The 14,133-nt window shown below is 29.0% G+C and overlaps 1 protein-coding gene across 1 annotated transcript in view; it reads left to right on the plus strand.

Moving 5' to 3' along the window:
- LOC111618420 overlaps positions 1-13,846 on the plus strand; it is a 30,785-nt gene extending 16,939 nt beyond the window's left edge. Inside the window, exons 6-7 of the mRNA XM_023359958.1 lie at positions 12,218-12,522; positions 12,762-13,846. Coding sequence (XP_023215726.1) covers positions 12,218-12,522; positions 12,762-12,818 — 362 coding nt within the window. The 3' untranslated portion in view covers positions 12,819-13,846. The remainder of the gene's footprint in view (positions 1-12,217; positions 12,523-12,761) is intronic.
- Positions 13,847-14,133: the final 287 nt, after the last annotated feature.

Genomic DNA, 14,133 nt, shown 5'->3' on the forward strand with positions numbered 1-14,133 from the left:
TTTTTTTTTTTTTTTTTTTGTTAAACTTTCAGTTTTAATACATTACATTTTAAAACTATAATTTTGTAAATTAATGTATTAATTATAAATTTTATACAGTTATCACAAATAAAATAGTGCACTTATTTCTTATATTCAGCTAAATTGAATATATAGTAAAAAATTGTAAGAAAGTTGTTTCTCATTGTTTGTTATTTAAGTAGAATTACAACACAGTCTAAAATAACTATATCATTTTTATGGATTTTATTTGGTTCAGTTTGCATCACAAAGCCATTGAGTTGGCTTTGTGCAAAAGCATTTGACTATTGAATGTTATGTGAATTGTATCACAATAGAAATGCCTATGAAATCAACAGAAATGTTTAAAAATAACCATTTTTAAATAACGTGTTATTGTTTTTCAGTAAATGAACAATGGAGAAATAAAAAAGCAAACTTTTTCATTAAAAAAAAAGTAGTTGGTTAGGCAATGAGGCCATTTTTAGAGTTAAAAAAATATGACACTAAATTAAACAATAGAATGTTTAATAAATTTTCATAATATTCTACAAGTAGAGAATTTACAAGATTTACAAGGCCCTAAGGCAAAATTTATTTTGTTAGGCCTTAAAAAAATAATGGAGGTAGAGGTTAGATTTATTTAGGCCTACAATAAGATGAACATTTTTAATTTCCCGGCTGTTATATACATTGGGAAAGTACATTGTAGTAATTAGTCAAAAATGACTCCAAGATTTTTACATTTTTGGACTCTGGACCTTGAAACATTGAGAAATGCATAAAAATTTGGGGTTTTTCTGTATTTATGGATGTTAATGTGGTGGATGGATGACACAATTTTATTCACCTACTTTGAAGTTTAATAATTTCTGTATCTTTTGTCAAAATAATTTGAAATTTTGCAGGGAGGTTTGTATATTAGGGGGATTTATGCTATTAAATTTTGATGGTTAAAGGTTAAAGGGGTTGGAAGATAAAGGGAATCACTTGTTATATCTCAAATGGGGTTTGACTTAATTAAGATTTTTCTTGTTGTTAGCATTTGCAATTTTTTTTTAAAAATTTATCTCTACCCTCAAAATTAGGCTTTTTGCTATTTTATATAATACTAACTATTACATTTTACATAATAAAGTGGTATATAATTAATATAAAAAGTTTTTAAGATAAATTCTCATAAAAGATGGTGCCACACACAATTTTAATTAAAGTTTGCCATGAAAGTTATGCAACTTGTTGCTGGATTTTAATATAGAAACAGACAATATAAAACATAGAATAAAGTAATAAAAATGTGTATAATATTGAAAATTAATTGGAAAATTCAATAGGTGTATAGAAATTTATCTACAAAACTGCTTTCCTGCTTTTAGTATGGCTGAGTTAATCAATTACAGAAAAATGTGCAATTCTGCAGCAACATCTCTTTCACTGGACAAGATTGAAAGTGAAGAAACTATCTCTTGAAATACTGTTGATTGGAGGTAGCTCTTAATCAGTTTTAACTTTAAAATGATCATAGTGCATATGAAACATTTACTGGTACAGTTATATTTTCAATAATTACCAATTTGATGATTTAAATACTTAAATATACTATTAAAATTGTGAGGTCCTAGGCATTACCTTTTTTGTCTATATATAGGGCCACTTCTGTCTACAAGTAAGATAGATCCTTTTACATTAGATTTATCCAAAGATAATTCAATGACATTTTAATAACTTGGAATGAGATGGTAGGCATAAATCAGCAATGATTTTGAACTTAATTGCAATTTTTTTTCCATTTTGTGAATACATTTTTTTTTCTTTTTTTTCATGCTCATCATATATTGGGCTCTGCTTGCAGCTCATGAGAGCAGAGTATCCAACCTCTTATTCCTATAATTGGTAAAACAAATTTAAATTTACAATTCTGTCTAGTTGAATATTAGATACAAAATTGTATATATGAGCTGTACAAGTCAAATCAGTCAACTCCCTTAGTATTTCTTGGAATAATTATTATTATTTTTACATTTTTTGCATAACTAATTTTGTGTGTTACATTCCATGCAGAAAAGCATAGTAACAGCATATAAAATTACCTATAAAAATACACTAGAGGAAATTGAGTATTACACCCACCCAATATTGTCGAAGCCACATGAAATTGGGACAAAAGAATCTCTTTTTGAAGGGTATTGAATGATCAAAAATTAAGTGAAGTACATACAGTGGTATGGAAATTATGGAGACATTTGGTATGCAAAATTGCTGTAGTGGTTAATTTTGTAAGTTGCGAATTGTGTTATGGAACATGACTTTTTTTGGTCCACATGTTGATGACCAGCTATGCCATATTGACGAGTGAGAACTACGTACACCCAAATGTCTGACTTTGAAAGAGGTCGGATAATTGGCATGTCAGAAATGGGAGCATCATATCATGAAATTGCCCAAAGAACTGGCCATAGTGCAATGTCAGTACAAAGAGTGGTCACACAGTGGATGCAGGAAGGGTCCAGTACTCGCAGACCTGGCACAGGTCCATGCAGAAGGATGACGCTACATGAAGACCACCATATTGTGCAGATGGCAGTTGCTGACAGATGTGTGACAGCAGCACGGATCCGAGCAGTAGTTACTGCCAGAATCACCCCACGGACAATTGTAAACTGATTACTTGATGCTGGGCTGAGATCTCGGACCCTCATGCAATGTGTTCCCGTAACTAGATTTCATTGCCAACAATGGCTAACATGGTGTGCTGCTAGATGTAATTGGACACATGAATAGCATGCAGTTATGTTTAGTGATGAATCTCGATTCTGTTTAGGCCAATGTGATAGTTGGCAACATGTCCGCTGGCGTACTGGAGAAAGAGCCCACCCTGATGTGATTTCAGAATGCCACTCAGGTCCAACTCCTGGTGTCATGATTTGGGGGGGCAATCAGTTATGACAGCAGGACTGAGTTGGTGGTTGTTGAAGGCACAATGACTGCCCGCCAGTATGTGGACAGGGTGATCCATCCAGTAGTCATACCTTTCATGAACACTACCCAGAATGGTATCTTCCAACAAGATAATGCCCATCCTCATGCTGCTGCCATCACAAGACAGGCCTTGCAAAGTGTCGCAATCATGGATTGGCCCACCCGGTCTCCAGATTTATCCCCTATAGAGCATGTCTGGGATGCCAAGGGTAGACAGATTACGTCTCATAGCCATCCAGTGTGCACTGTACAACAACTGATTGCACAAGTTGTGCAGGCATGGAGAGATATACCCCAACAAGACATTCAAGCACTTATTGATTTAATGCCTGCAAGGATCCAAGAGTTTATCCATGCTCAAGGTGGACATTCCTCTTACAGAAACATGTACCAAACAGCAATAAAACTTTGCGTAATTCACTTCATTTTGTATTCATTTCTTCTGGGTATGCCCATGTACATGTTCTGCCAGTGTACATGCTACAACATTTACTTAAATTTAAATTATAAAATGAATTTTAAAAAATATTTGGTATCAATTTCTCTACTTTTTGTTTTGTGGAGTAAATTGATTTGGCAAATAAATGGCTCATACTGGTATAATGTTATTAACAAAGCAATAAGATTTTAATGTGAAACAGATAAAAAAAAAAAACATTAAATAAAACTTTTTAAATAGGAAAAAATTTAACAGACTGCAAAAAAAAAATCTTGTCTATAACAAATCAGTTAAGAACATTTATTATGTCAAAATGCACTGAAGAAATATTTATGTATCTCAAATTTCATGATTTATTTAATTATATATAATAATAGATTCATTTGACTCATTTAAGATTATTAAAAGTTTATTATAAAACAGTAGTGAGGAATGACTTCATGGATGTGAAAAACAGCATATTTAAATTGTACTTCATGTATCTAAATGGGAAAAATTAAGGAGCATAAAAGAAACCTTTTGACTAATTTTGTTATAGTTGTTTATATTATTGAATAGTTCCAAAATAAATTGGAATAATATCTAGATTTTGTCAGAAATTAGAATTAAAATACAGTAAAACTTACATAAACTAAAATCATATGATACTGAATTATTTTTCTATTTTGGCAAGTTTCCATTTTGAACAGGTTTCAGATTTTGTTCTTTAGGTTTATTAAATTTAATTCAAAGTAATTTCAACTAAAAAGTTGAGAGTATTAAAATGAGAATTGAGAACAAATGTGTGAAAAATGATGCATCAAATTTTTCACACATTTCCAAGAAAATATAGCCTTATTTAATCTGGCAAACATTTGACTTTGATTATCCAGTTTATGTTCTTTATACCCAAAACCTTCTCCCATTTCCAAATTGGATAGGTTTCTGGCTTATAATAAAATTTAACATAGAAAATCACTCCATTCGGAAGAATTTTTCGTTTAGGTACATTTCTTTTTATTCAGGTTCCATTTTAGACAGGTTTTATTGTATATGCAAATTATACCAAGCTATTTTAAATATATAAAAAAATTTTGCCCTTTGCATAAGTGCTAAAAATTTAAATTTTTCCATGATACTTAGAAACATTTAATCAAAAACCATAGTTATAATATAGCTTAAAAATTATAGTATTACAGCACTTATATTACATGAATCCTTCTATGATTATTGCTTTAATATACTTGTTATTATTCATATATGTTTACATTTTTGCAATTTTAATATTTTAATTTATTTGATTGTATAATGTTTTAAATAGTTGTTTTAAAGTTAAATTTATTGTATGTAAATGCCTTATGTTTATTTAAATAACTAAAAATCCTTTGTGTTTGTAAGGCATTAGAATTTTACCAAATTAAATATGTACTATTTTCTTTTAGTGTTTTAATAATTTCTATGCAATATAGGAAAATTCTAGACTAGGAGTTATAAAACAGTTTTCCATGGCTATGTGTATAGGTATAGAAAATGACTGATGCACACACCTATGTGAAATCTTGCCCTATTATTTATTTTTCATTGCATATAGGATTTTATTACCTGAGATGAATTTTGTTCAGAAATGCCAATTTGGCAAACAAATCAATGATTCCTAGCAAGTAAAATGTTATAAAGTCAGTTTGAGAAATTTTTGCTTTGAAGATAAGTTAAATGTTTAGTACTACTTATATATATGTATATATATATAAATACACATTTTCAAGAATCAAAATTTAAAAAATAAGCAAAGAAATAGGTTATTAGAAGTTTTATTGAAGTCAACATTATGATTTGTCACTATAAAAATGGAAATTGACACTGAACCTTTAGTAGATCAGTATACTTCTCAGTGCTCTATTGATTACTGGATGGCCAAGTGGTTAAGGTATTATACCATCCTATCACTTTATACTGATTAGACCAGTTAGTCTAACCAGTATTATTACCTGGTTCTGGGGGACTAAGAGCAAACCCTAACAGGTTGAAAAATCTCAGGAAGTTTTGCAGGTGATCCATCCTTGATATGTTGGGCCCTATCCCTCATCACCCAGCACCCCATTGTGGGCTTGACCAAATCTACAATGGGCTTGATTAAATGTATGTTAGTCACCTGAATGAAAGTAATATATTTAATCATGTGGAGATGGGTGTCACCATTTTTATTATTCAATAAATTTACATCTGTTTGTTTTTTAATACATTGGTGTATATAAATATGATATATACAATGTTTTTAATTAAGATAAAATCAATATATCATAAAAATANATATATAAAGTGCTAACAAAACTTTAAGTTCGATTTTCTCGATTATATTTGAGTATTGCACTTTAGTATTTTACAGGTAGTACACTCACATCGTGTACTACCTCTACACCAAAGATCATCAAAATCCGTTACCCCAAAGCCGTAGGCTCTCCTTGTAAGCAAATATAAATTGATATATCAATATAAATTAGGCTGTTAATATATGATATGTCCATTATATGAAAATTGTTATTATTACTTACAGTTATAATTTTAAAAAAATTGAATAGAATTAGTAACAATTAAACAGACTGAAAGCAATGTTAAATATTTTCCAGAGTTAATATAGTCTGAGAAATATGGTTCCAGGAAATAGTATTTTAACTGTAGACTGCCATGCCAAACATGAAGAAAACACAGCACACAAAAATAGCATTTTATGTAATCATTATAAAAATGAGGTGGCATAATAAATCAGAAATCTTCAATATGTATTGTATTCTCAGAATAGTTACAAAACATAACTAAAAATTAGTTTACAAAACTAAAAAATAAAATAATGCCAATTATACAATGAGAGATTGGTTATTACTTATAACTTCTTGTCAATAATCAAACTCAAATTAAATTATCATAAAAATAAATTTTTATTATTGTTGAAATTGGAGAAAAAATTGACAAAGTAGTTTGTGTTTTTCATCATAGTTTACAAAAATTTTGTGTAGATGCTTGCCACATAATCTTTCTCTATATTTTCTTCATGATTTTCTTGTAGATTTGTCTTGAGTTATTCCACATATGTAAAACTTTACTCTTCATATTATTTTTTGTGTTGATTGAAAGTATTTTTGAAGATTTCTAATGGAATTACAAAACTGAAAAACTGCATAATATATCAAAGTAAAATGATCTAATTTTGTTTGATATATTTTTGACAGGTACCAGCACATATAGGCTATACAATTTGTCTCAATTTGGCTTATCATAAACTGATGATATTTATCCATCATGCAATATCATGTATAGTACAAACACTTAATATTAATAAACAATACTAAAAAGTTAAATCCATAATCATTTGATATCATTTAGTATTCCATAATACTTGTAAATTCACAAATCAACATATACATTATACTTACAGTGACCATATGTCCTTTATTTAAGAGGACAGTCCTTTATTTCACTACTCTGTCCTTTAACTTTATTTATTTTCTAAAATAGGCATTTTGTCCTTTATTTTGTAAAGTTGACGCAAAGTTTAAAAATTTTTTTTAATAATATATTGAACAAGTTAGTTTTGTGTACGCCATCACGATCAGCGTTGCATTGCTACATAGAGCGCAGTAGTGCAGTGTGTCGCCAACCAACCGGCCCACTGACAGTATCAGGGGGTGGACACTCTTATGGGCATTTTTGTGATAGTTTTTTAACTCTGTAGTTAGTGGATGATACACTTGTTAATTAAAGCTAAAGTTAATTGAAACAAAAAATGAGGAGTTTCTTCCTATTGTTAATAGAAAAGTGGTTTTAGCATTAGAAAAATCAGAAAATATACAAGCCAAAAAATTCAATGATGCTGTGTACACATTTTATCAAACGTGCATGGATTATCTAAATAATTGGGACATGTTTTTTATTGAAATAAAGGTGTTTGAATGGGTCACATTATGCGAAATCCCTTTGTGGGCGAAAGTAGAGGAAAGTTATATCTTTATTTCGAATCATTGGTCCGTAAATATACTCGACGGTGAATTATTTGATAAAGTTTCATATGTAAAAAATATGTCACAAACGAAAAGATCGACGAATGGTGACAGAATAACCAGCCCTACCATCAAAGGTGGATTGAGATTTTTGAATATTTTACAGCAAAAGAAATTGTTTTCAAAACCATTTGTAAAATCGTAGAATTTTTTTTGTCTCCCTGGATCTAATGCCCCGTTGAACGAATACTTTCATTGCTGAATAATATGCGGACGAATGAAAAAAAAACATTTAAAAGTAAGCACATTAGAAGCATGTATTTCTGTCAAACAGAACTTTCAAATGAACTGTATGGAATTTTATTACTTTAAAGCGTAAAACAGCGCTATAGAAAAATTAATTCTTCTGAAAAGTATCAAAATTAATGTTATTTAAATTTTTACAATGTGTGTATGTGTAATAATTCAGATTGTTCAAAATTTTAATGTATGCATTGTTGTATGCTACTATTTTCGTAATAAATGTTATAAACTTATGAATTTTATAAGGCAGCGCTGTCCAACTTACCATAGCCCGCGGGCCATATTTCCTTTACCAAACATTTCGGGGGCCAAGAAGGTTGATAAACAACATGACATTTGCATAGTGCTATGGTTCAGTAAGCACTAATTGGTCAGCGAGTCCGATGTTGACGCTATAAAAAGGCGACAGTTCGACACACCGGATATACGTCACTCTCGTCTAAATTCGACTTGGGAATTTTTTTGTTCAATAATAAATGTGAATTCTTCTTCCTGGAAAAAATAAGACATTCCCTGAAAATAAGACCTAGCGCATTTTTCAGAGCAAAAATTAATATAAGACACTGTCTTATTTTCCGGGAAACACGGTAGTAAAATAATTTTAACATTAATAATAATAATTTAGTAACATAAATTTATTCATAGCAAAATGTACTTGCGGGCCGTAAAAATTATTTGGCGGGCCGTATACGGCCCGCGGGCCGCCAGTTGGACAGCGCTGTTATAAGGTATTTTTTTATTTTCTTCGATATGTCCTTTATTTTCTCCCAAAAAATATGGTCACCGTAATTATACTGTATATCATAAAAATTCAGATGCTTACATTTACAAAATAATTCATGAGTTTAGTCATGTGGATGACAATTGTCATCCAGGTAAATGAATTCTAAGATATCAAAGAAGCAGGACAATATTTATCTGAAGGCAATATGGTTACTCATTATTTAATAAAAAATCAAGAAACTACTCAGACCCAGGTGGCTTCATTTGCAATACCATATATTTTGTATAATTTTTCCTGTTATTTTGTATAATAATTCTTGTTTAATGAAATTAAAATGAAGGAAATAAATAACAGTTTATTTTCTTCTTTTAAGATCTTTTAGATGCCTAACATTTCTTTCATGTGTTGTCAGAGATAAACAAGAAGCATGATGTAAGACATCTGGAAATTATTTACTGCATTACATTAACTTTGCCAGCATTGTGCTTGCCAGAGGAATTTTAAGAGCTGTTGCAATTCATTTGACACACGAATAGTTTTATGTGTAATTAGTCTATTCTTTTACAGTTATAGTTTAAATATTTTCTATTTTCAATTGCAAAGAAAATTTTGATTAAATTACAAAAATAAAATCAATATGATTGTGTAATTGTTATTGAATTAGATATCATTGATTTAAAGGAAACATTTTACATTTTATTTTTGAATTTTTGTATTTCTAACAGAAAGTGGATAATCTTAAAGAGCATTAATGGCATGTTATGTTGTATGAGTTTAAAAAAGGAAGCAACTAGGAGTGTATATAATCTTTATGAAGAGGGTGTTCTTTCATTACATGTCTGTAAGAAATGATTTGCTATATTTAAAAAGAAAATTTTTCTCTTAAAGATGAACTCTGTTCAGGCAGACTTTCAACTTTTGAGGACAATCTTATTTATGCAGAGATAAAGTGTGATCTAAGGAGAAGATTGCAACAAAACTTGGGATTCCAAAACTGCAGCTATTGAATACATCAAAAAAAATTTTATAGTCAGTTCAGTTAATGGAAGGGAAAGATGGTCCAAGTTCTATATAAGGGGTGTCCAACCTTTTTGTTTCTCTGGGTCACATTGGAAGAAGTCACGGAGTTTTGGGCCACAAGTATATTATATATACTGTACTTGTGGCCCAAGTATATTTTGGCCAAATCCTTAAATATACTTGTATATTTAAAGATTAGCATGTCAAGATTATAGTAATAAGTATTAAAACTTTATTATAAAAAAGGATATTTTTAAAAAATTACTTCTACAGACACTTTCAATTTTTACTTAGAAATAGATAAATTCAATTATTATAAAGGAGACAAACAAACATTTATTTGACAAACACAAATATTTGTTTTATTTGAGTCTGTAATTAATAAAAAACGACGAAACACCATTTTAAAGTGCATTTTTATTTAACTAATATATTTATAAATAATATGTAGCCCAAAAAGTAGCCAATGTGCCAAATGATATTTTTTACACCAAATTAATAAAAGGGTAGTCAAATTTGGTGCAAAGTAACCAAATCTTGCAATGCTGGAAGGAATACTAAATAAAGCTGGAGTTGGGACTCAAAGGATTATAGACCCAAAAGCACGGAAAGGAGAGAAAGGACGAAAGATAAAGATGTGAGGAAGGTTGAAAAATTAAGGGTCAATATGTGCATAACAGAAGGTCTATTTAACCTTTCTCACTACTTTTTATCTTTTGGCCTTTCTCTCCTTTCCCCGAATTTGACTCTATACTCTTTTGAGTCACAACTACAGCTTTATTTAGTATACCTTTGTCATTCACACATTCCCAAGTATTTGAAAATATTTCCTTTCCATTCAAAAATAAAATATGTATAAAGGTTTAAGGCTTTGAGTTTTTTAGTCTTTTTTGAATTTATGCATTTGAAATAAATAAAAAAATTTGTCAGTTTTGTTTACACATTTATTGGGCCGCATGTGGCTCAAGGGCCGCAGGTTGGACACCTCTGTTCTATATAAAGAGCTGTAAAAACTTGTGGTTCCTAGATGGCTATTGAGAGCTTTATGGGGCCTAAGGAGTTGGGTGGACCTCTTTTGCCAATTTTTTAACAAATGAAATACATAGAATGTTCCTTTATTAATAAAAAGAAGTCTTAAAGATTTTATTTTTTGTTAATAAAAATAGCATTTATTTATTGGAGTAGGAATGATTAAAGTTTCTTAAGTTTTCTCCGGGCTTGGAAAAATCTTCAGATCTCCCTCTCGACTGAGCTACTCCTAGGAATGGTTAAATATTTTCTAGGTCAGGTTGAATTCCATCACTATTTATGGTGCATCCAAGGTATTGAACAGATTCAACAGTGATGTGACTTTGTTGAAAATGCAGGGTTGTTATATCAACAATTTTTATTATTACAATTCATTGGAATCTTGAGTTTCCCACATTTTCAAAATTTCCAAAATAAGAAAAGTATTAAAAAATAATTACAAAATGTTGAAAATACTTTTAATGGAATGCAAAAAAAGTATTAAATATTAAAACTATTGCAGTATTAAATTTATNTTGAAAATACTTTTAATGGAATGCAAAAAAAGTATTAAATATTAAAACTATTTATGTATTTTTCATGTTTTATAAATTAAAAATGTTTGTTTATGTATTTTTTGTATTTCATATTTTATAACATTAATGTAATAATGATGTTAATCTTTCTTTGGAGATTTTAAATCACAACAGAACTTTTGTACAAGTTCTTTAAGATGAACTCAAAAACAGTAGAATGTATATTAATTTGTTAAATTTTATTAATTTAGTGTTTTTTCATACTTTATTAAAAATAATTTCTATATTACAAGTTATTATGACAAAATAATTGTCATAACTTGTTATGAATTTATAATATAATAATTTCAAAGTAAGATAAACATATAATCCAAAAATGCAGAGTTGATGTTAAATACTCAAAAAAAAAATTTCTTTTAAATCAAACAAGATATTTATTTAACTACTATTGATGGCATTTTGAAAGCGATCAATCTTACAAGCCTCAGTATAAAATAAAAATAATAATTCAATAAAATATAAGATCAATGTTGTTCATTTTTTTTTAACTCTTTCTACCCTGTGGGCACTAAGAAGACTTTTCTTTTAGCAAGTCTATTATGGACTCAGCCAGGCCCACAATGAAGCAACTGAGTGTGAGGGATGAGCCCAACTTATTAATATCCAGTAGATCCAGTAGAATAAGGTTGAAAAATTCCTGGGATTTTTCAACCTGTCTGATTTTGATCCCAGGTCACCAGATTAGAAGGCAGCCAGCTTAACTGCTTGGTCATCTGGCCATTATTCAGGTTATATCAACATAGAATAGCATTTGAAACCATGTATGTTAATGTAATTCATCAATGGTTCTAAAAAAATAAAAAATTAGTTAAATCAATTTGTTACTGGACTTGTTTAATGAGTTTTTAAAAATTTATTCAATTAAATCTAGTAAAATATAAAAGTTAAAGATAGAATTATTTTAAAATTTTCAAACTTTCTAAAAAATTATAAAAATATAAAATATAGTACAATTATAGTAATTATATAATTATTTTATAATGGAATAATAATAATTTTCTTCTAACTTAGAATTCCAAAATAAATTTTAAGAAATTTTATATTTAATGAATTTAAACAAAAGAGAATTCTCATGAAAAATGATGGGTCTAACATTCATTTATCAAAGAGTAAAATTAAAAATTATGCAAATATAATTAGCAGAAATATATTAATATACAAAATTATTTTCCAGGGGAAAAATTGAATTGCCAAAATCATTTATTATGTGACATGGAAGACACAGGAAAATCTAAGAAGAATCCATTACGTGTCATAGGGCATTTCTTAGATGTAAAACTACGTGGACATAAGAGAGTAAAATCTGATGAATATAAAGGACCTGAATCTGGTCAGATGATAAGGCCAAGGACTCTGACCAATCCATTTTATTTCAACAAAGGGGAAAATGGTAGTTTGAGCAAAAATGGAGAGAGATTAGGTGTTGAAAAAGTATCTTTGCGTACTGAAATAGATCCTGCTGCATTAGCAGAAATAGAGGTATAGTAACTTCTAACATAAAAATGAAATAATATAAAATAGTCTTAAAATTGTTAGCAAATTTGAATCTGTTAGATTCAAATATAAAAAATAAAAAATCTTTACTCCTATATTTGAGTCTGAATTTTTAAGAACTAGAATCTTATATTTGAATCTAACAGATTCAAATATATTTGTTATATATTGTTTTAAATATTTGTTTCATTTATAAATAGATTAATTAATTATATTTTCCTTAGGCATTTGAAAAATTTATTGAAGACTATTTTGATCGTCATTGTTGTTGTCCAATTTAATTCTAAATTTTGTAAACAGAAAATATTTTACAATTTTGTACAACATATACATTTATTTTAGAACAATTTTATACATTGATAAGAAATTATTATTTGAATTTTTATATACTTTTACCTACATTTATGAAGTTCCTATAAGTACAGTATTAAATCCTTTGGGATCATCCATAAATTACATAATGCTATATTTACACTTTTCAAATACCATCCTACCTCCAGTAATGCTCTATAATGCTATTACTAGTGTTGCCATCTTTTTCAAAATTGCTGGCCTGAACATTTTAAAATTAGGATGTTATACCGAGGAATGTGCATTGTAAGAAATCGTACGAAGCACCATTTTACAGTCAAGAACTGAAGAATGTGCATGCCAGTTTTAAATCAGTTAGGGACTTGTGTTGGTACAAACCTAATATTTGCAAAATACTCACAAATATTTTTATAAATTTATTTTGTTTCATTGTAATTTCACAATTTCTATGAAAACCGGACAAATTAATAATTAATCTGGACCATGAATTTAAAAACTGGCTTGTCCGGGTGAAAACTGGCCTGATGGCAACAATAGCTGTTACACACAGCCATTCCAAAATTATGCAACACCTATCTATCATCTTAATTGTACTAAGGAATAACAGACAGCGTAGAGTAGTAAATGTTACATTATTTTAATCATGTAAAATGTTCAAAGCAGTGTCATAAACAATATGGTTCATTATGCACTTCAGAAATAAAATTGAATCATTCTGTTACTCAAGGGTTGATATCCTAGCATTACAAAGAATTTTTGTAAACACTTCCTACTCCCATGTAATGCATTGTGAAGATTACCTGCATACCACTCAACCATATTTGTGTTATGTAATTTATGGACAGCCCCTATATTAGTGAAATCATATTTTTAAATTGGCTGACTAATTGTAATTTAATACTAGTCATATTTTGTAATGTGTAAGAACTAGTCATATTATTGTTTATACATTCCAATAAATAAATTGTTTTGAATGTTTATTAATTTATAATTGTATAACCTGAATTAAGATTTAATTTAATAAAATGCTGAATTAGATATCTTATTATTAATTCAATTTTTTATTAACTCCTGGGATTTGAGCAAGAGTTTTTCATTAGCAGTTCCAGATGGATGGGGATGGTCAAATCATATAATGGATATGATTTAAAAAAGCCTTCTTGGTGTTCAAACATCTAAATCCAATAGTTATATATTAAAGCCAAACAATTGCCAATTATACTTGATTATGTTACAACTATATTAGTAATAGTAGTAGTAATATATCCTGATATAATTTGGCAA

Source organism: Centruroides sculpturatus, unplaced genomic scaffold (assembly GCF_000671375.1).
Source record: "Centruroides sculpturatus isolate CEXI.00-Female unplaced genomic scaffold, Cexi_2.0 scaffold10, whole genome shotgun sequence".
NCBI lineage: Eukaryota > Metazoa > Arthropoda > Arachnida > Scorpiones > Buthidae > Centruroides > Centruroides sculpturatus.